Source organism: Zophobas morio, unplaced genomic scaffold (assembly GCF_036711695.1).
Source record: "Zophobas morio isolate AGI-343-1 ecotype UQ-CSIRO unplaced genomic scaffold, CSIRO_AGI_Zmor_V1 ptg000008l, whole genome shotgun sequence".
Lineage (NCBI taxonomy): Eukaryota > Metazoa > Arthropoda > Insecta > Coleoptera > Tenebrionidae > Zophobas > Zophobas morio.
In genome coordinates this window covers 15,675,528-15,699,800 of record NW_026972113.1, presented here as the reverse complement: position 1 = coordinate 15,699,800, position 24,273 = coordinate 15,675,528, and the positions used below count along the sequence as shown (strand labels likewise).

The following is a 24,273-nucleotide window of genomic DNA, read 5'->3' as shown; positions in this document are numbered from 1 at the left end:
TTTAATCAAAATATATTTGCTTATTCCCTCCAAAAAATTGATGACGTCATCTCAAAATTTTGCAAAATATGATCAGCCTGCGCTTGTAATTTATCACTGCATTTATATTTTTTAGATTTGCTTTAACAGGGTTAAAAAAATTAATAACTGAGTTGTTAAAAAATAAACACCCAATCAGATTTAGGAATTTCACTCCTTGCTATGGAAATTTCGAAATTTGCAATTTAACACTTTTTAAATTTAATAAGTTTTTACAAGGTTAATAGGGGCAAAATCAGTCTTATCCTAGCAAGTGCTAGCCCCGCCTACCCGCACTCTATTTTCTCAGAGGGTATGACGTTCGCCAAAATCAATCTTATCTGAGCAAGTACTAGCCCCGTCCGCCCGTCCTTATTTTCTCAGAAGATATATGATTTGCCAAAATAAGACTTATCTTAGCAAGTACTACCCTCTGAGAAAATAAAGGGCGAGTGGGTGGGGCTAATACTTGCTAACATAAATCTTATTTTGGCAAATGACATATCCTCTGAGAAAACAGGGGGCGGGTGGGCGGGCCAAGTACTTGTTAAGATAAAACTGATTTTGCGCCTATTAATCTTGTAAAAACTTGTGAAATTTAGTAACGAGTTAAATTACTAAATCTACCCGAAGCGGGCAAAAAAATCAGTGAATGTATCAACTTATTTTATTGATTAAATCAGGAACGGCTCCCTCTATTTTCCCAGGAAATTTTGGAAATACAATACTGTTATTTTTAGTATTACAGTGCACCAATCCAAGTTGATATACGTGTCCTTGCAAAAATATTGACGTCATCACAAAATTCTGTAAAGAAAAAACTCAACTCAAAAATACTGGATATGTTTCACTGTACTTTAGATGCGAGGGAAGTTTTGTCGAAACAGCTTTCGACTAATTTTTTATAAGTAGCAGAATATAGTTCACTTTGTTTGCTGAAAAACCTCAGGGAATAATTATAGCCGTCGTTTCTCAAGGCAGTACATATAAATACAGCTCGCTTCGCTCGTTTTAAATATCTGACATATACTAATCTCACTTGACATACACCTAGTAAAGTATTATTTTGGTGTTATCCAAATGGTGGATTTCATAAATTTAGAAAGGTGACTAGTGGTGACGTGGGAGAGTTTATGATTGTTCTCGACGAGGACTACATTTACGAGTGCTTAGATAAAAATTCAGACAACTGACACTTTTTATCAGGGCGGGACGATCGGATTAAGTCATATTTATAATCATTCCATTAAAAACTATCCGCCATCAGCTCCCAAAAAATCCTCGACTATCCCTCAACCGCCACATTCCATGCCGCCCCACCGCCTCCTCATTCATCGCACCTCCAAACCGCACCGTATCCTCCTCAATCCCGCATTCACCCTTTCGCATCCCTATTCAAAACACGACAACCGAATCCAGGCCGTCGCCTGCACCGCCCCTGCTTCCGCTTCTCCCCGGGGGCGGCGTGCAAGATGTCCTTAACCAGATACTGCGGCACGGCCGCCTGAAAGTATCGAAGTCTGTGTTTACCGACATGGTGAGCGGGACGTTTTGGGTGTGACCCAGTTGTGTCGTGTCGTCCCGCCGCCGGCAGAAGACCGGTCCAGTCACAGTCGGGCGGTTGTAGGGTACGCACGTTCGCTGAAACGGTGGCGGCGGCGATTAATACACGTGCATAATAATTGTGGATTGATAGATTTTTGCGTGGAGAGATGATTGTTGTTGCGGGGTGAGTTCGTAGGGAAGTTTGTGTTTGCGTGTGTGAGCGATCGTCGGAAGTGGGGTTGTATAGTGAAGGTATTTCTATAGTGAATTGGCCGGAGCGTATATGAAAATTGTCTTTAAAAAAGAACTGAACCTAAATTTGTTTTGTAGTTTTAAGAGGTGATTTTTTTAAATTATTGTTCAACATTAACCAGACTGTGAGGTGTCTTTAATACACGTTCGAACAGGTACTTTGTGGTCAGTCACTTGGAGTTCTTTGTGAGCGATTTTTTTTTATTTTTGATTGTGTACAACGCAGTACATGTCTATTTATTGCGAAGAATAAGAGGCAATGTTTTAGAGCTATATTTATCAGTCTTTTAATAAAATTGTGGGTTTTATAAATTTAGACAGGTGAACAGTGGCGTCGTTGGAGATTTGTTTTTCGAGAAAAACCACTAGGCATTGATTTTGAATTTATAATAATAATAATAATCAAAATCTCATTTTAACGGTCAAATGGAAAGCTCTCCGAACTGGGTCAGTAAAAATACTAGATAGTTTTTAAAATTTCTTACTAGAGTTTTTGTTTTTGTATGCAGGATTAGTTATTAGAAGATATAAAAATAGGACTCGCATTGGAATGCTTACAGTTACTAAAATTTTAGGCTCTAAAAATATAGTCCTATACAGGTGGTCTGTTTGTACTGGGTAATAGTTACCCAAGAGTTTTAAAACAATAAAATTTTAACTGAAAATGATTTATTTATCATTAGTAACATATTTACAATGTTGTAATCCCCATTCACGTGATGGGCGCGAAAATAGAACTTTTTTGTTACTACAATTTACCGTATTTAGAGGTTACATCAAAATTTTCGCAATATGTGCATTTTTATGAAGAAAAAATATGATTGAAAAATTCACAACTGCAATCCGTGAACCCCCCTATCTTGTCAGAACAGGTTCTGGAGGTAATGGACAATCCGGTAAGGCTTCCCGGAAGGCTTGGATCCTCAAATGAGCTTTAACAAATACTTTCTTTCTTCATATTGATTTCGGGTAACTAATTTTGTCCCTTTGTCGAACAATGAATGAACAATTCATCACAATTGGGATTGGGGCGGGCGGGCGGGGCTTATTTTATATTGACTTTTTTTTTCCTTAACATATAAATTTTTTTCAACAACATCATACTTAAAAACATGTTTCCGATGGTTGTTTCTTGTAGACAACTAAGCATTTTGCAATTAAGCTCCGCCCCTCGGCTCACGACGAATAAGAAAATTAATCACAATTGAAATGAGGGCGGGTGGGTGGGGTTTGTGTTTTGCCTTTTTTTTCTTCTTATGTGTACGTAGTTTTCATTCTCGACAAGAAACTGAAAACTTGTTTAAAATGGTAAATTTGTAGAGAAGTGTGGCGCATAAAATTTACAATTTTAAACAAGTTTTCAGTCTTTTGTTGTGAAAAGTATGCATATTAAGAAGAAAGAGAAAGGTCAAATTATAAACCCCGCCCACCCGCCCTGTCTCAGTTGTGACGATTTTTTTTATTCATTGTGAGCAAGGAGACGGAGCTTAATTGCAAAATCCTTCTTTTTCACGAGAAATTACCAAAATGATCGCTATAATATATTGCCGCTTCAATCTGTAAACGTATTGATTTCGGGTAACTTCAGCTACTAACTTTGCCCCTTGGTGGGACAACGAATGAACAATTCGTCACAATTGTGGTTGGGGCAGGCGGTGGGGCTTATTTTTTTATTTTTTTTTGAACATATATTTATATTTTTTCTTTCAACATCATACTTAAAAACATGTTTCACATGATTGTTTCTTGTAGAGATAAGCATTTTGCAATTAAGCTCCGCCCCTCGGCCCACGACGAATAAGAAAATTCATCACAATGGAGAGGAAGGCGGGTGGGCGGGTTTTGTGTTTTGCCTTCTTTTTCTTCTTATATGTACGTAGTTTGCATTCACGACAAGAAACTGAAAACTTGTTTAAAATGGTTAATTTGTAGAGAAGTGTGGCGCATAAAATTTACTGTTTTAAACATGTTTTCAGTCTTTTGTAGTGAAAAGTATGCATATTAAGAAGACAGAGAAAGGTCAAATTATAAACCCCGCCCACCCACCCTGTCTCAATTGTGACGATTTTTCTTTGTTCATTGTGAGCAAGGAGGCGGAGCTTAATTGCAAAATCGTTATTTTTCAACGAGAAATTACCAAAATGATCACAATAATATATTGCCGCTTCAATCCGTGAACCCCATCTTGTCAGAACAGGTTCTTCCCGGAAAGCTTGGATCCTCAAATGAGCTTTAAGAAATACTTTCTTTATGTTGCAAATGAAACTATTGACATCTTCGTATTGATTTCGGGTAACTTCAGCTACTAACTTTGTCCCTTGGTGGAATAACGAATGAACAATTCGTCACAATCGAGGTTGGGGTGGGCGGGCGGGGCTTATTTTTTTTAAATATTTTTCTGAACAAATATACTTTTCTTTCAACATCATACAAAAACATGTTTCACTTGGTTGTTTCTTGTAGAGAGAAGCATTTTGCAATTAAGCTCCACCCCTCGGCTCACGACGCATAAGAAAATTCATCACAATTGAGATGAGGGCGGGTGGGCGGGGTTTGTATTTTGCTTTTTTCTCCTTTTTTTCTGCAGCTGTTTTTAAAGATGGAGGTCTAAATTTTGCACAAAATTTCAAGTCAGATTTTCTTGTCAGTTTTCCCTTTTTTTAATAACAGATCTGTTAAATGCATATTTTTTCAAAATCCTACTCGCTATTATTGTTGATGTTGTTTTTAGAGTCAGCCTTCCGGAAATGTATCTTGACTTTATTTTTATAAGTTGTGTAATATGGCTCGCTTCGCTTGCCAAGCGATTCTGGTTAAGAACTGAGACTTCGTTTGTTTTAAAAGTAGAATAGTACAATTTGTCATTTCTGTCGTTTAAAAAACGTCGCAGACGAAATGTATCAGCGGTATTATTGATTCGACAAAAACATCTCAGATTTCGAAAAGTAACTATAGAAATTTCGAGTACTGGGATTGTGCAAACACTTAAAACTGTCGGCCAGGATAATGTATTAAATTTTTGATTATTTTTTTTAATGAAATCAGATATAATGCATTCATTTTTGTGACAACTAAAATGTAGAATTTAATTCCTCATGATGCTTTTGACATGCATGATATTTGAAGTACGAGCCAATTTGACATTACAATAGTGTTAAATACGTACTTACCAAAATCGTGTCCCACGAAATTCAAATCGGCTAAACCTAAATGGCGCCGCCCATAACCATAAAACCATAAATAAAACCTCCGTTCCACGCGCCAGCAAAAAAAAATTGCTTAGTATATCGTATTTCAGCCAGTAAGACGATACATTGTTTTTATCTTGCATCTGCTGTAAAAGCATTGATTACATTATAACACAATACACAGGTGTTGGATTTACCCACAATGATTCACAACCCATTAACCCTCTGTATAAATATACAGAGCGTGCGTTTTGAAAATGATCCGTGTTTCATGTCGTAACTTAAAAATTAATCAAGTCGACAAAACTGATGATAAACATCAGTTTCGAGAAACGGCGTTTAATGTCGTTGCCACCCCGCGGGTAAAACGAATTTATTAAATGTTAAAATCATTTATTATGGGAAAATTTCATTTGCGATGACGTTTACAATTTATCGCACCAATTAAAAAGCGTTCGATGCTATAACACTTGTACTAACATCTGAATTCACCGCTGAATGGATTGTGCGGATTGGGGATAAATTGGGGGTGGATTTCTAATCTCATATTCGTGGTATGTTTTGCCGAGGGTGGGGATGATCTGGGGTAATGAGATTTTAAGTAACGGGTGCATTTTTATTTTTAATTTAATAGAGAAAAAGCGTCTTAACGTTGTTAATATTAAATTTACAAACCCAAGGCCCTCATTTCCATGATCTGCCAAATTTCTAGAAACTATGTAAAATATCCCTCAGTTGTGGATGAGTCTTTCGCAACGTATGTATGTAATGTGGTTATTCATATTTATGCCACGTAGCTGACACCACGAAAAAAAAAGGATTGAAGATATAAATAGCAAAGAGATAACATAGTAAATCAATGCTAGTCACATACTTGAATTAAAAAAATATTTATATCTGTGTCAGATGTTGTACACTAATTATGTCATCTAATATCACTCATTGCAAGTAGAAACATGAATTTCATGGCGTCTTTAAAACCAGAGACGACAGAAGGCCTATGATGTCGTAATGTAATGTAAAATTCTTGTACAAATCATTTAAATACATAAAAACTCTAAGAATCGCTTTTTTTTTGCTGGAATGTGGAAGAATCTATTTACTACGTTACGAAACATTATTATCTATAAAATAGTAAATTTGTTTTTATTTTCAATGTCATCGTAAGCATGGTAAATTGTTAATGAAAATTTATTCGTTCATCTTACAAAAAATTGAAATATGCAAAAAATTATGACTACTTACAATTACCTATCCGATTTTCCGATTTCTTTAATTTTTCAATTTCTCGATTTCCAAATTTTTCAATTTTTCGATTCGCAATTTTTTAATGCTGTAATTTTTCGATATTAGTCTTTTTATTTTTCGATTTTTCAGTTTCCTAATTTTTGATTTTTATATTTTTCAACTTTTCGTTTCCTTAAGATTTCAAGTTCTTCATTTTTATTTTACATTTTTCCGATTTTTTATTTTTCATTTTCTCGATTTTATATCACAATTTTTTGTTTTTTCGTTTATTCAATTCTTCAAATTTTCAATCTTTCGAGTTATCAATTTTTCAATTTCTCGATTTCCAAATTTTTCAATTTTTCGATTTGCAAATTTTTTATACTGCAATTTTTCGATATTACATTTTTTTTTCGATTTTTCAGGTTCCTAATTTTTGATTTTTATATTTTTCAATATTCCGTTTCCTCGATATTACATTTTTTTTTTCGATTTTTCAGTTTCCTAATTTTTTATTTTTATATTGTTCAATTTTTCGTTTCCTTAAGGTTTCAAGTTCTTCATTTTTATTTTACATTTTTCCAATTTTTTAATTTCCATTTTAATACTTTTTTGTTCGTTTCTTTATTATTTCAATGTTCCTTTAGATAATATAATTTTTCTTTTATTCAATTCTTCAAATTTTCAATCTTTGATTTTTCAATTCCTCGAGTTTGTTTTTAAATTTTTTGATTTAGCAACGTTTGGATTTTTCAAATATCCGATTTTCCGATTTCTTCAATTTTCAGTATTTCGATTTTGTAATAATTCGTTTTATCGATTTTTAAATTTCTCAATTTTTATTCCTTCGAGTTTTCAGTTTTTCATTTCTTCAATGTTTCAATTTCTCGATTTCCAAATTTTTCAATTTTTCGATTTGCAATTTTTCGATATTAGAGGTTTTTTTTTCATTTTTCGATTTTTCAGTTTCTTAATTTTTGATTTTTCTATTTTTCAATTTTTCGTTTCCTCAAGTTTTCGAGTTCTTCATTTTTATGTTACATTTTTTCGATTTTTTAATTTTCATTTTTTCGATTTTATATCACAATTTTTTGTTTTTCGTTTATTCAATTCCTCAAAATTTCAATCTTTCGAGTTTTCAATTTTTCAATTTCTCGATTTCCAAATTTTTCAATTTTTCGATTTGCAATTTTTTTATACTGCAATTTTTTGATATTACATTTTTTTTTTTTCGATTTTTCAGTTTCCTAATTTTTGATTTTTATATTTTTCAATATTCCGTTTCCTCGATATTACTTTTTTTTTCGATTTTTCAGTTTCCTAATTTTTGATTTTTGTATTTTTCAATTTTTCGTTTCCTTAAGGTTTCAAGTTCTTCATTTTTATTTTACATTTTTACGATTTTTTAATTTTCATTTTAATATTTTTTTGTTCGTTGCTTTATTATTTCAATGTTTCTTTCGATAATATAATTTTTCGTTTATTCAATTCTTCAAATTTTCAATCTTTGGATTTTTCAATTACTCGAGTTTCAGTTTTTAAATTTTTTGATTTTGCAACGTTTGGATTTCTCAATTATCCGATTTTCCGATTTCTTTAATTTTCAGTATTTCGATTTTGTAATAATTCGTTTTTCCGATTTTTAAGTTTCTCAATTTTTAATCTTTCGAGTTTTCAATTTTTCATTTCTTCAATTTTTCAATTTCTCGATTTCCAAAATTTTCAATTTTTCGATATTAGAGGTTTTTTCTTCATTTTTCGATTTTTCAGTTTCTTAATTTTTGATTTTTCTATTTTTCAATTTTTCGTTTCTTGAGTTTTCAAGTTCTGCATTTTTATTTTACATTTTTCCGATTTTTCAATTTTCATTTTCTCGATTTTATATATATTTTTTTTCGTTTCTTTATTATTTCAATGTTCCTTTAGATAATATAATTTTTCGTTTATTCAATTCTTTAAATTTTGAATCTTTGATTTTTCTGTTCCTCGAGTTTCAGTTTTTACATTTTTTGATTTTGCAACGTTTGGATTTTTTAATTATCCGATTTTCCGATTTCTTCAATTTTCAGTATTTCGATTTTGTAATAATTCGTTTTTTCGATTTTTAAATTTCTCAATTTTTATTTCTTCGAGTTTTCAGTTTTTCATTTCTGCAATTTTCCAATTTCTCGATTTCCAAATTTTTCAATTATTCGATTTGCAATTTTTTAATATTGCAATTTTTTTTTTCATTTTTCGATTTTTCAGTTTCCCAATTTTTGATTTTTCTATTTTTCAATTTTTCGTTTCCTTATGTTTTAAAGTTCTTCATTTTTATTTTACATTTTTCCGATTTTTTACTTTTCATTTTCTCGATTTTATAGTTTTTTTCGTTTATTTATTATTTCAATATTTCTGTAGATGATATAATTTTTCGTTTATTCAATTCTTCAAATTTTCAATCGTTGATTTTTCAATTCCTCGAGTTTCAATTTTTAAATTTTTTAATTTTCAGTATTTCTATTTTGTAATCATTCGTTTTTTCGAATTTTATCAAGTTCTTGATTTTCAATTTTTAGATTTTTCAAAGTTTTCATTTTATTCCTTTCCCTTTTTTCATTTTTGATTTTTCAATTTTACAATTTTGCAATTTTTCCAGTTCTTTGATTCGAAAAATTGGAAAATCGATAAACTTCAAAATCGGGAAAAATTGAAACATTGAAAAACCAAAAATCGAGAAACTTAAAAATCGAAAAATTAAAAATCGAAAAATTAAAAAATTGAAAACTCGAGAAGCTCAAATTTAAAAATTGAAAAGTTCAAAAGTTGGTAAACTGAAAAACTGAAGTATTTCGCGCCGTCGTTTTCAATATTTATGTGGTTGATTGCCCATCACTTCAGCTGTGCCTGACTCTGGTTATTATATAAAATTAACTCATCTTTGCTGGTGAACTTGTTAGGTTAATTTTTTTTTTTTATATTGTTTGCGGCTTAATGAAGAAATACATTTGTAACTTACGAATTCGTAATAACATGCAAACTCGTAAACCGTACTGAATTTTACCTTGAAAACGTTGTTGCAAAATTTCAAATGAGTTTTGATATACAACGTGTGAATGGGGCAATTTTTGTACTTTTAAAGCAGCTAACGAAAAGCGTTCACGATTTCCTGTCAAACGCAGCATACAGCAACGTACAAAACGTAACAAAAACTAAGTGGTAATTTTTCTGAAAATTATATTTCACGTAACTATAGAAATATAATAAAAGCTTATGACGGAAACATGACAGATCAAAGTATTGTCCATAAACAAGGGCAATTTTGCCGTGTTTACGTGGATATTAACTTCCTTGCATTAATGGCACCGACGTAATGTAGCTTCGAGCATAAAAAACGTGCATTATTTTTAAATAAATCCCATAAATATGCCCTTAATGGTTTCATTTTCCTGTTACATAACATCGACCTAACACGCAATTTCGAAGCATCCCCATAAATTCCCCATGTCACTCAACTACATCATCAGAAAACACGACAACTATTTTACAACCACTATAAAGCTCTGCCATATTACAACGTAACTTGAAATTTTGCATTCTCGTCCAAAAACTTGCTGAAAGCGGTAGTTTCGTGTCGCACGGATGAAATAAAATATGTTTGTCGACTCTAACAAATGTCTTTCATTTCATTAGTCCTTCTCCTGGATGACTAGTCTTTACGACTCGGGAGAAATGTGTTTCCTCTTAAAGGTGGATGTTATTTACCCTCACGTCTGACATTATTAACGCTCGATTTTTCCCCTCGAAATTAAAAGTTAAAAAGTCGAGATAATTACTCGAAATTTTCACCGGGATATCGATCCGGTTAAAGATTAACGAGGTTCTCGGCTATCTGTTTATTAAATCGGCCGCAAAAAATCCCTTTGTTCGCCCGGGGGCCGAGGGGTATTTGTCGAAATTGATTTTTCCTTTTGCCTCGGTTTCTTGACAAAAAGGAGGATTAATTTTTGAGAAGAAATCGCGAGCGGGAGGGCTCCAAGTCCTACATTTTTAATGTCAATGTCAGATTGTATTTGAGAAAGCTCTTATTTTTCCAGGTGGAAGTGGGGGATGTGATCCTGAAAGTTAATGAAACAGATGTGAACCGTTTCAGCACGAAGGAAGGTAAGGGAGATTTGTGAATAAGTTTTCTTGGTTCCGTTTTTGCATTTTCTCATTACTGGGACAGTGGCGGCGGTGAAGCAGGGGCGGAGGGACGTTAATCACTAAAATGCTGTACTCTTTACAAACATTTTTATTCAGGGTTGGCTCTAATTCACTGATAAAACTAAATTATATTCAGTACTTTTCCGCAAAAAAGACTCGAGTTAACACGCTGTTTTAAGCTGTACATACATAGTTTTTAAATTATGTAAATCGCCTGTAAATATATCTTATCTTAATTATAACTAACATTTAATTCATGTATCCTGATCCGAAAATAAACAAATTACACAATAATATACAGTTCATTGACAAAACGGTTTGTCTGTCAGTGCATGCGACTGACATTCACTTGTCCGATTTTCTAACCTTACATTGAACAACTTTGTTGCTAACTTTTGCCTAAAAACATTCTGAACGGTATATATGTAATTATTGATATTAAAAATGTATTTATGATCATTTTCCTCTTTTTATTTTTTGATCGGCCGATAGAAGAACAGCAATATCATTTGGTGGTTAAATAGTGAAAAAATAAAGACTTATCGCCCTAAAATATGCTATATAATTCGTTAAAGAATTAAATTAGAATGTCCCAAGTTGATTTTGAAGGTAAGTGAGAAAAGAAATAATTTTTAGAAACTTGTTATTTAAATTTTCGTTCAATATTAACGACAGAATTTGCATCCGAAATTTGGCTCACATTTCCCGAAACACCCTGTATAATTTAAGTGTCTAATAAAATACGAAAAAAATCATTCAGGTTTTTCTTTATTAGTAAAACATTTAATCAATAATTATCAATGATTTTATTAATTGTAAAAGCTTGGGAAAACTTTGTTTTCTCCGTAACCAAAGCCCCATTTTCCAGCCCCACGCGCCGTCACTGTCTCCTTACACAAAATGTCTTGTTTAACCTTACTCACCTCACGCATAGCTTGTGTTAATTTATTAACGCAAAATTTTGCTTTTCAGTTTTAAAATGCCTACGATTATCATCAGATCCCGTAACACTAAAAATAAAACGTGGTAAGATCCCATTTTTACATTAATCGATCGTTTTTCTTCGGACTTTCACCGTACGACCACGACCTCTCACTAACACTTTTCTGTTTTTCCGGAAAGATCCGAAGATCAAAGCGACTGTTCGCAAGCACCTCCTCTCAGTCAGTGGCGGCGACGCCGAAAATCGCAACAGGAGCGCAGGTACGAAAAACGCAAGAATCTAAATTTTAAAATTAAAAAAAAAAATAGATGCAATTTGCAAGAGTTCTTTGGTATGCAGGCCATATCAATTCTCTGGGTGTTGGTGCGCCCACTTCACGTACCATCAGACCGGGACCAGCGGTACACCAGAGCCATGTCCGGACGAACGGCAGCTGTCCAGAACAGGAACCATTGCTCGAGCACGACAACGAGGAGAACGAGAGACTGCAGTGGGAACCTCTGGCAGCTACCGAGAAGACAAAGGGGAAACCCAAATTTGAAGCGTACATGATGACTGGGGAACACATACTCAATATATCGCGCATGCCGCAAACTGCTAGCATCATACCGAAGCAACAGAAAAAGGTGAAAACATTAAATACATTTTCGCTGTTTCTGAGTTCGAGTTATTAGATAGATGAATGGATCAAAATAGATACAATTTTTTTTATTCTATATATGTCTTCGAGAATACTGCTTTCAGAGTTAGTCAGTTTTCACTTTTGTTCCTACGCCGGATTCTTCGATACTTGATTTTATGCAGGACACAAATTAAAATATTGTTGAGAATAGTAAGAGGCTATTTGTGACACACCTATATATTTATAGTAACCATCAGAATCTATTTTTGGTCATGATGTGGAACTTTTGCTCACAATAACACAATAAATCTATTTTGATCAAAGCATAAATCATATTCGCAAATCATAAGATTTAGATTACCATTGCAGTAAAAATTTAATTAGAATTAAAATAGATTTCTTGATTTATCTTTACTTATAACCAATTAAATGTCAGTTGAAATGAATTGAATTGCATTCCATTTTGATAATTATTCAATTTCTTCTAGAGACTGTCAATTTCAATTTTTTTCTAATGTTTAGTGAAGTAAATTTTTCAAATGACCTAACAATATAGTAAATAGTATTCTTTTGTTGCTATTAAATAACTTAGTTAACTCACTCATCACCCGGACGTTGTTAATTTGTTAAACAGCGCCGCGATTAATGTGTTACAATGTTTTCTAACTTAGTTATCTGTTTATTAAGTTATGGAATGGCGTGAGAGGTGATTTCTTAAAAGTTTAAAAATCTGAAAGATTTTTTTTATTTCATTAAAATATTCGGTTTCGGATACAAAGATGTGGATTTGTATTGGTTTTGCGGAATATTCGCCCAACTGCAATAAATATATGGCTCAAATGGGACAAAGGTTTATAGTAGAACATGTATAACATACGTCCGACTGTTTTAACGATCAGTTGGAAACACATGCAGGTCCGTAGGTGCCGTTAAAGATATCCTGTACGACTAATGGTCTACCACCGTATGGTCTCTCTTCTGTTGCATTGCGGTAAGCAGTGATTGGAACAATTATAAAAACTAATTCGTTATTTGAAATGCTGATTTTCCTTTCAGTATATACAGATAATAAAAATAATTTAAAACAAATGACTACGTATTTAAAAAAAGCCCCGCCCACCCACCCTATCTCAATCGTGATGATTTTTTTTTACCCGTCGTAAGTCGTGCTGATTCCAAAAATATAACGTGTTTAGGGTCACCGAGCAATATTTTCGAAAATTTCGAAGTGAAATTCGGGTTTTTTGAAATTTTTAAAAGTTGTGATTATTCAGTAGGCGATTGTGGAAAATCGTTTGGGGTTATCGAAGAAATGAGGCTGGAAGTGACTTCTGCGGCCCCAGATCTACAAGAAAATATATTTAGTTAAATTTCGAAAATGGTCGAAAATGGGTCGAAAGGGTATACGTAGTCATCTTTTCAGAACTAAAATTTAAAACGGATGATTACGTGTATTAAGAAAAAAAAGGCATAATATAAGCCGCGCCCACCCGCCCTATCTCAATCGGGATAATTTTTTTTACTCGTCGTAAGTCGTAACTTTTCCTACAAGAAATTGCTATGTGAAACATGTTCTTGAGTAATCGTGGTGTATGAAGCAAACTATATGTATTAAGTAAAAAAGGAAACCAAAAAATAAGCCCCACCCATCCGTCTCGATCTCATTCTGGCTTTAATTTTTAATATACATAGTATTTTTTGAACAACATGATGCTCAAAAACATGTCTTGCACGGTAATTTCTTGTAGAGAAATAAGGATTTTGCAATTAAGCTCCGCCCTCCTGGCTCACGACGAATAAAAAAAATCATCACAATTGAGACAGGGCGTGTGGGTGGGGCTTATATTTTGCCTTTTTTTTTCTTACACGTAGCCATCTTTTCACAACAAAAATTTAAAACAGACGACTACGTATGTTAAGAAAAAAAGGCATAACTTAAGCCCCGCCCACCCACCCGATCTCAATCGTGATGATTTTTTTTAGCCGTCATAAGTCATGGGGCGGAGTTTAATTGCAAAATCGTTGTTTTTCTACGAGAATTTGTTATGTGAAACTTATTCGTGCGTAATCGTGTTGTTCAAAGCAAACAATTTGTATTAAGACTATTGAGTAAAAAAGAAATCCCAAAGTGGAAAATTTTATTTTTGAAAAACTCGTCTAAAAATTCTCAAAAAATTAACGTGATTAGGGTCACGGAGCAATATTTTCGAAAATTTCGAAGTGAAATTCGGGTTTTTTTAAATTTTGAAAAGTTGCGATAATTCAGTGGGCGATTGTGGAAAATCGTTTGGAGTTATCGAAGAAATGAGGCTGGAAGTGACTTCTGCGGCCCTAAATCTACAAGAAAATATATTTAGTTAAATTTCGAAAATGGGTCGAAATTTGAATAAGGGGTATACGTAGTCATTTTTTCAGAACTAAAATTTAAAACGAATGTTTACGGGTATTAAGAAAAAAAAAGCATAACATAAGCCCCTCCCACCCGCCCTATCTCAATCGTCGTAAGTCGTGGGGCGGAGCTTAATTGCAAAATTTTCCTACAAAAAATTGCTATGTGAAACATGTTCTTGAGTAATCATGTTGTATGAAGCACACTATATGTATTAAGTAAAAAAGGAAACCAAAAAATAAGCCCCACCCATCCTTCTCGATCTCATCTGGCTTTCATTTTTAATATACATAGTATTTTTTGAACAACACGATGCTCAAAAACATGTCTTGCACGGTAATTTCTTGTCGAGAAATAAGGATTTTGCAAATAAGCTCCACCCTCTTGGCAAACGACGAATAAAAAAAATCATCACAATTGAGACAGGGCGGGCGGGTGGGGCTTATATTTTGCCTTTTTTTTCTTATACGTAGCCATCTTTTCACAACAAAAATTCAAAACAGACGACTACGTATGTCAAGAAAAAAAGGCATAACATAAGCCCCGCCCACCCACCCGATCTCAATCGTGATGATTTTTTTTTAGCCGTCGTAAGTCATGGGGCGGAGTTTAATTGCAAAATCCTTGTTTTTATACGAGAATTTGTTATGTGAAACTTATTCTTGCGTAATCGTGTTGTTCAAAGCAAACAATATGTATTAAGACTATTGAATAAAAAAGAAAGCCAAAAATGGAAAATTTCATTTTTGAAAAACTCGTCTAAAAATTCTCAAAAAATTCAGGATTATAGATTTTGACGTGCTGATTCCAAAAATATAACGTGTTTAGGGTCACCAAGCAATAATTCGAAATATTCGAGGTGAAATTAAATTCGAATTTTTTGAAAAAAATCCAAAATTGTCTTAATTCAACCAGCGATTCTGTAAAAATGGACTTATGGATGAAATGAAGCCGAAAGTAACTTCTAGAGGTCAAAATCTACAAGAAAATGTCTTCGGTTAATTTACAAAATCGTCAAAACTTGGCCAAAATTTTCCAAGGGAAAAGTAATGTAAAATTTTGCTTCTGAAAAGGTTGCCAAAAGATTGCTAAAAAATCTGCTATTAAACTATTAAAAAAAGTTGTCTCGTTTATTTTATGTCTATTAATACAAATCGAAAAACTCTGTAAACAAATTAAAGTTACATTTTCAACTACCATTGCACGAAAAAAGTAATTAATGTAGTTACTCATCACAAAAAAGTATTGTAATTACGGTAATGGATTACTTTTAATCGCTGGTAGTGGCTCTGGTGTTCATTTGGGCGTCAAAATACACGAGTTGTTGATTTGATAAATATTACACAAGGGAAATTCTGATTCATCATTAGTTAACCTTTCTCATTTGATTACATATCAGTTTTTGATTATCTAGAAAACTCATGATGAATTTTGCTGAGTTCTGTGGACCTGGGGGTGTGTCCAGATTTTATGTATACTAATTATTATTAAAGAAAATAAATAAAAGTTCTAGCAGCAAATTTTACACTTTATTCATCCCCTCAAGAAAGTTTTTTCAACACACGCTGTCAACAATCTAGTCAGCACCCCGTCAAACGTCGCACCTGTCATTTCGAAACCCGTCAAATTTTAAATTCGCCGTACACCTCCTCAGAGCTCGATTACTCATGCTATCATCTCTTCCAGGTGGACAGTCTAAGGTACCACAACAGCCACACCCACCACTTGCGTCACCAGCACAATTCGGTGCCAAACAGTCCGAACGAGATGGACATCGGTTTCAAGAACAACCACTGCAAGTCAGGCTCGAACTCGGCGAACACATCTCCAGTCAGTGCCAATAAATGGGACACGCATACGTCGCCCGGCGCCGGTGACGCCTCCAAGTCCTACAGCAACTTCGTGCGGACGAGCCGATCAGAGGACCAGCTGCAGGGACAGAACGACACGTGCGGCATGAGCACGGTGAACGTGGACGTCGACGAGGACATCACCAGCTCGCTGAACACGCTGTTGGACACGCGGCCAGAGAACGTCAGTGCTTCCGGGGATAGCAATAGGTGAGTTGATTAGAGCATGCGTGCGTATCGACGAAGGTGTGGCTATGAAAAAGTCAGGTTGGAAGTCGATGTTCGATTATTTTGTTTGACGTACGACGATTCGCGTTGCGATTTTGTCAGAGATGTTGATCTCGCTGTGTACGTAACTATGTGTAATGAAGTTTAATTGTCGAAATGATGTATTAACCGTGTTAATTAAAATTTGTTACGAAGAAGCGGCAAATCTGCAACATTTTAGAAGAAAGATTTATGAAAGTCTTGTATTGACTCAATTGGTGCGAAAGATAGGAATAAATGGTTTACTAGTCATGTTCATGTTTATGTTAATTTGTTGATTTTAGTCGTACACTAGAACTTTGAACTGATGAAGAATTTCATTACATATTTGTATTGGCGTTTGTTCTTTACTATTTTTAAATGTTGTCACAATTTCATAAATTAATTGACTCAAGAAACCCACCTCTAGTAGACTTTCCTAGACATGTTTACATATTTTTTAGCTTAGATAACTACAAATGTGCTGTAAAACTCGCTACATACATTTATTACTATAGAGATATAAAATTTAAATCATTTTAACTTAAGTCAGAACGTAACCTTCATTCTATTATTGTAATCAACTCCGTCGGCCGACTCTCTACTTTTACGTTTTGTCGACCTTCCATGACCCCTAGAGTACGAAGAAATAGGTCTCCCGTTTCCGTCTGTCTGTCTGTCTGCCGTCCCGGATTTTTATTAGACAAAATTTCTCTAATCATCCCCACCAATAATCTGATGACGTCACTTCAAAATTGTGCATGGTAAATGGGTTTTAAATTTTATAAAATAACATAGTCCTACACATGTAGTTTATGACTCCGAATTGAGTTTTTACCCGAAACGTCCAGATTTTTGGAAAAAAAAAATCAAAATTGTGGAAAAACATTTTGCAATTTAATCTGGAATCTGCAAAATCGAATACTTCGAAATATTGCAAATGGTTTACAGTTATGATAAGCATGATAAATTTTTAATCAAAATATATTTACTTATCTTTTCCAAAAAATTCGTACTTACCCCGTTTTCGGTCCTTTTTGGAAAAATATCACTTTTCTTTCGCGTTCACAGTACTAACGACACATTTTCCAAATAATTAGTAATAATAAATTAGAAATTGTCGAAAAGAGTCCTACTTTTAAGCCAAAACAGAACTCCGTTGTTGCTGCCACCAGCCCGGAATCTAAACTGAACACAAGAGGCCGAAAAATGTGACCTACGTCACGATGAGATTGCAAAAATTATTTGTCATATATTGTCGGGAAATTGCACATTTTCGGAGTTAATTTAACAATGTTTGAACAAGTTGATTTGTTTTTATTAATTTGATGTATTTGGGAAAACGGTTTTCGGTTTGAGTATCATGTATTAATACTCATCATATTTAAACATTTTAAAAAATATTAATTATGTCTAAATTTTATTTAATTATATCGTGAAAATGAATAGCTTTGACCGACCAAATTCAACCGTTTCGAAAATTTTACCAAAATTTAAACATTGTCGAGTAAACGAATCTCGGAACCCGATAAATTAAAACTGAAGTCGTACTTACTCTGTTTTCGGTCCTTTTCGGAAAAATATCCATTTTCTTTCGTGTTCACAGCACTAACACAACACATTTTCACTAATATTTATTAACAATAAATTAGAAATTCGCGAAAAGAGTCCTACTTTTAACCCAAAACAGAGCTCCGTTGTTGCTGCCACCAGATCGGAATCTAAACTGATGACAAGGGGCCGAAAAATGTGACCTTTGCTCAGGTACCTCACTTGGCAGTGATGTCATTGTACTTCACGATGAGATTGCAAAAATTATTTGTCATATTTTGGGCGGGAAATTGCACATTTTCGGGGTTAATTTAACAATATTTAAACAAATTGATTTGTTTTTAATAATTTCGGGCCTGTAGGAAAACTGTTTTCGGTTTAATTATCATATATTAAGACTTATCATATTTAAACATTATAAATAATATTAATTATGTTCAAATATTATTCAGTTACATCGTGAAAATTTATAGCTTTGACCGGCCAACTTCAACCGTTTCGAAAAGTTTCCCAAAATTTACACATTATCGAATAAACCAATACCCAATAAATAAAAACTGAAATCATACTTACTATTTTTTCCGGCCCTTTTGGGAAAATATCAATTTTCGTTTGTGTTTACAGTACCAACACAACACATTTTCACTAATATTTATTAACAATAAATTGGAGATTGGCGAAAAGAGTCCTACTTTTAAGCCAAAGCGGAGCTCCGATGTTGCTGCTACCAGACCGGAATCTAAACTGAAGACAAGGGGCCGAAAAATGTGACCTTTACTCAGGTAGCTCACGTGACAGTGACGTCATCGTACGTTACGATGAGATTGAAAACATTATTTGTCATATTTTGGGCGGGAAATTGCACATTTTTGGAGTTAATTTAACAACGTTTAAATAAATTGATTTATTTTTAATAATTCCGGGCTTGTAGCAAAACTGTTTTCGGTTTAATTATCGTATATTAAGACTTAACATAATTAAACATTATAAATAATATTAATTATGTTTAAAAATTATTCAGTTACATCGTGAAAATTTATAGCTTTGACCGGCCAACTTCAACCGTTTCGAAAAGTTTCCCAAAATTTAAACATTGTCGAGTAAACCAATACCCGATAAATTGAAACTGAAATCATAATTACTATTTTTTCCGGCCCTTTTGGGCAAATATCCATTTTCGTTCGTGTTTACAGTACCAACACAACAGATTTTCACTAATATTTCTAGATAATCTTTTATCCATGAATTTATTAAAGTTTATTATTTTTTTGTGGAGATGGGTATGGCTTGAACTTATTCTTTGGCTTTATTTTTTACTTAATATACATAGTATTCTTTAAACAACACGATACCCAAAAACATGTTTTATATGATAATGTCTCGTCGAGAAAGAAGGATTTTAAGCTCCACCGTCATGGCTAACAATGAATAAAGAGTCATCACAATTGAGATAGCGTGGGTGGGCGGGGCTTATATTTTGCCTTTGTTTCTTAATGTTCGTAGTCTTCTTTTCGCACCAAGAAACTTAAAACGTGTTTAAGACAGGAAATATGGATTTTGTAATTAGCCCCGCCCCTCAGTCTGACAACGAATGGAAAATTCATCACGATTAAGAACTGAGGTTGAGATGGGGCTTGTCTTTTTTTTATAGTTTTTTTTTTTACTTAATAGATATAGTTTTCTCTGAGCAACACCATCACATGGCAATTCTTGTAGAAAAACACGGATTTTGCAATGAAGCTCCGCCCCCCTTGAGTAACGACGAATAAAGAAAAAGCGTCACAATCGAGATAGGGTGGGTGGGTGGGGCTATGTTTTGCTTTCTTTTCTTCTTAAGATATACTATATTTTTCCCATAACAAGAAACTGAAAACATGTTTAAAGTGCAAAATTTTATCCTATACACTTTACAAATTTACCCTTTTAAACAGGTTTTCAGTTTTTTATCGTGGAAAAAAAAGTACGGACGTGTATTAAAAAAAGAGGCAAAATACAAAACCCGCCCACCCGCCCTCGTCTCAGTTGTGATGAGGTTTTTATTCGTTGTGAGCCAAAGGGCGGAGTTTATGGCAAAATGTTAACGAAAAAAATAAGCCCCACCCACCCGTCCTAATCTCAATCGTGATGAATTTTTCATTCGTTGTCAGACCGAGGGGCGGAGCTTAATTGTAAAATCGATGTTTCCCGACAAACATTTACCATTTTAAGCGTTTTAGATATATGTATTGTCGTGAAAAGATTGTTAGGTATATCCAGAAAAAAGGCAAAATTTAAGTTTCGCCTTCCTACCGCCATTTCAATTGTAATGCTGTTATTCGTTGTGAATATTGAATTTTTATTCGACCATTTTTTATCTGATTACAATAAATAAAAGCTCTACTTGGTTTGCTGTGGTGAATAGCGTTCACTCTTAATCCGTGTAACGATGGTGCGCTGTCACAGATTTGCATGCAGACCTCGCAGAGAATTCCATTTCATAAATTTTCAAAAACTGTGTGCCATTCTGCAAATCTGTTCCCCTACCGACAGGGAATGCCGACTGCGTATATTGCAGCATAAAAGATAAGGGATAACATTATTTCACAATTTTTCGACTATAATTTCACTGTGACAGTTATCGACCAAGGCTGAACACAGTGTGTTCCCAGGTTATCACCAGGTACAAAAAAATTAACAACCTAATTTAACATGTGGTGGTTTTTTAATTTTTGAACAAATAAAACTAATCCATCTAAATCTTCTGGGGAATAGGGCATTAAAATTGTTCTTTATAACATTTATTTATTGGCATCTTGTTATCGATTCTTACAAATTTTATTTGAAAAGTTGGTGACAGAAAACATAAACTTGTGTAAAATTTTGTTTTCGACCACAAGTTGTCTAAATTTACCTTAGGGAATATCGAATTCGGTGTGACACAGATTGGTGTGTGCAAGAGGGGAATACAGAAGTGTTTTAAGTGCGTTTTGAAATTCACCATCCCGCAATAAATTTAGTACGAAAGTTTGGAATATTTTGCGGTTAAAAATGGTAGTGAGTGTTTTATGGCGCGTATAACCATCTTCAACATACTACGTTTTATGAGTCTGACTTAAAACGCGTTGGCTAAAGTGACATCATAAGGTAGAAGTCCCCGCTTAAAAATAGTATTTTATAAACTCAGTGGAGCTTCGAGCTCTGTCTTATTTATTTAGATAAATAAGCAAATTTAAATGATTGGATTAGTTGAGCCGGATTCGTGTGTAAGTTTTTCAACCTTCTGCTAATATCGCCACAAATGAAAATTCTCCCAAGTCTTCTAATAGAAGTTCAACTAAAGTGGTTATTGCTTTGACCCAATAAATATAATGATGGCCAGATGGCTAAAAGTATTTCTGCCGAGATAAAACCTAAGGAATATTTTGAACAGCTTAAAATTTTGGCTTGGTCACAAATAATTCAGATAAATTTCATTCATTCAGTGTCGGAAATAGGAGTCACCAGTTTTACGTTGTAATTAATATCTACAAAGTAAACCTTTTGTGTTTAATGACTGGTAACGTGAGTCACCCCTTTATACTCTCCAAAAAATGTCTAATAAACTCTAACATGAGCATATTCAAGCGTCCAGGATTTTAAATATTATATTATTACTAAAATTGACCATTTAGCAGCTGTTGGTCGCCAAACACACACATCTTCGGTTTATCGCCGAATCAAGTCAGTAACTCTATTATTACAGTATTAGTTTTGCAACTAATCATCTGTTAACTTCTTGATTTCTGTTTCAGCGACAGGATAGTGTGGACATACAACGCCCCCACCACCACCGACCACCACAAGTTCTGCCACACCTTGTCGAACGGCAGCAGCTCGTCGCACAGCAACACGTCGCCGACGTCGTCGAGCCCCCTCCATTCCGGCTCTCCCGCCTCCCCCACGTCTGTGTCTTCCTCGGTGATGTCGAGCCAATCGGGCTCGAAGAGATTCCCCTACGTTCCGAGCGGCGGCACGTCGCAGCCGCAGACCGCCAACGGCGGCGACTTCAGCGTTTCGGAAGCCATTTCGAACATCTCCAGTCCGGATTACCATGACGATGACAGCATGGGCATCAGAGACTGCGTGATGGAGATCAGTGACCATAGTGATAGTGATAGTACTTTGTTGGTGTCGGAGCCGAGACAGAGGCACGGGAGTAGGGGGGAAGGGGACCATAGGATTGTGATACAAGTGAAGGGACCTGACAAGGACGGAGTTAACGGGAAGGACAGAGGGAAGGGGGCCTGCTGTGATAATAATAATAAGAGTAGGAACGAAACGGGAGGATATCAGGTATGTTTATTGGTTGGGTAGTGGGGCGGACAACTTATGCAACCCATTGTGCGTTAAACAAAGTCTAACAGCGTTTAAAAAAAAAGTACCATCCAGACGTGTTCAATTGGATTTACATCAGGTGGCCGTAGTGGCACGTCTTCGAACTTTCATGTTTCTCGACGTTTCATGACCCCTAGAATACAAAAAAACTGATCTTGCGTTCTTGTCCGTCTGTCTGTCTGGATTTTTATTAGACGAATATTCTCCAAAATTGCTAGATTGATTGTTTGCAAATTTCGTATTTGTATTAAGAATATCGTGTAGATATAAAACGCTAACCAAAATTTGCCTAATCCTCCCCACCGATTACCGATTTTGTATGAAATAATTACTCCTGTACTTGTTTTTGGGTAAAATAGACTAAAAGATTATGTATGTATGTAAGTACTTGTGGTTTACGAATGTTGTCTTGACTCAAAAAAATTAATGAATGTTTTAAATTTATCATAAGCATGGTAAATTTTTGATCAAAATGTTTGCTCATCCCCCCTAAAAAATTGATGACGTCACCTGAAAATTTTGCTGAATAAATCCTCTTAAATGTGCGAAATATGATAAGTCAATACTTTAATAAGTCAATGCATTAATATTTTTTATACGGGGTGTCTCAAAAAAAAAAATAAGTGAGTCAATTTATTTTATTGATTAAATTACTCACGGCTCACTCCATTTTCCCAGAAAATTTTGGGAATACAATACTGTTATTTTTCAATTTCCATTTTACACTAAATAAAATAAGCAAGTGAAGTGGAGAAATGAGATGGGCGGGGTTAAATTTAGCTTTTTTCAAGTTCTATGAGCAAGCACTAGGCCCGCCCTCCCACCTCTTTTTCGTTGCAGTGGCTACTTTTAATATTGTTCTGTCCTAGCGTAGCAAGTTTTGGCCCCGCCCATCCACCCTCTTTTTTCTTAGAAGATTATGTCATTTACCAAAATGATTCTTACGCGTACACATGCGTTGTTCTCATTCTAACGATTTTATCCCTTTTCTATTGAGATCCACCTTTCATTCGGTCCAGACAAAATGAATGAAATGGAGGCAGGGTGGGTGGGCGGGATGAATTACATGTCCTTTTGTAAAGTGAGAATGGGAACTAATAGAACTTAGGAAAAAAAGCGTTATTCGTAATTTTTTTTGTTGTTTCTGAAGAAATAAAATGAAAGAACGGGTGGGTGAGCGGGGCTAAGTTTAATTTTTTCCTACAGAATCATTTATAACAGTGATTTGACACCCAGGGCGGTTTTCTAAACACACATAATAAAACAACAAATATTAAACATGCTTACGGCATATGTTGCCAAAATATTCTGACAGTATCAAAATTTACTTTCCTCTCTTTTTTAATTGATAAAATGGAAAAATTGTTTAGTCTTCCTTAGCTCATTCGTAAAATTTCCAGAATTATTTCCTCTGCAGAAAATTCATCGTAGATTACCTCAATTGTGATGATTTTTTTTTTATTCGTTGTCAGATCGAGGGGTGGGGCTTAATTGCAAGATCGATATTTCCCTATACAAATTTACCATTTTAAACATGTTTTAAGTTTCTTGTTCCGAAAAGACAACTACGTTTATTAAGAAAAAAGGCAAAATATAAGCCCCGCCCACCCGCCCTATTCCTATTGTAATGATTTTTTAATAGCCGTCGAGAGCCAAAAGAGCGGAATTTAAATACAAAATTCTTATTATTTCTCTCTCTACAAGAAATTACCATGTAAGGCATTTTTTTTGAGTATCATGTTATTCAAAAAATACTATGTGTATGTATTAACAAAAATTAAAGCTGGATATTTTTTACAAAAATTTACCATTTTAAACGTGTTTTAAGTTTCTAAAAAGAAAAAAATCATCACAATTGAGATGGGGTGGGTGGGCGGGGTTCGTATTTTGCCTTTTTTTCGTAA

At 34.2% G+C, this 24,273-nt stretch overlaps 1 protein-coding gene across 6 annotated transcripts in view; it reads left to right on the top strand.

Moving 5' to 3' along the window:
• LOC135125476 (PH and SEC7 domain-containing protein-like) overlaps positions 1 to 24,273 on the top strand; it is a 75,540-nt gene that overhangs the window by 38,923 nt on the left and 12,344 nt on the right. For 5 of the 6 annotated variants that reach the window (XM_064051134.1, XM_064051132.1, XM_064051133.1 and 2 more), the window contains exons 2-7: positions 10,307 to 10,373; positions 11,388 to 11,441; positions 11,538 to 11,618; positions 11,698 to 11,984; positions 16,056 to 16,429; positions 21,787 to 22,327. In XM_064051134.1, coding sequence (XP_063907204.1) covers positions 10,307 to 10,373; positions 11,388 to 11,441; positions 11,538 to 11,618; positions 11,698 to 11,984; positions 16,056 to 16,429; positions 21,787 to 22,327 — 1,404 coding nt within the window. The remainder of the gene's footprint in view (positions 1 to 10,306; positions 10,374 to 11,387; positions 11,442 to 11,537; positions 11,619 to 11,697; positions 11,985 to 16,055; positions 16,430 to 21,786; positions 22,328 to 24,273) is intronic. The other variant, XM_064051135.1, reaches the window with a different exon arrangement.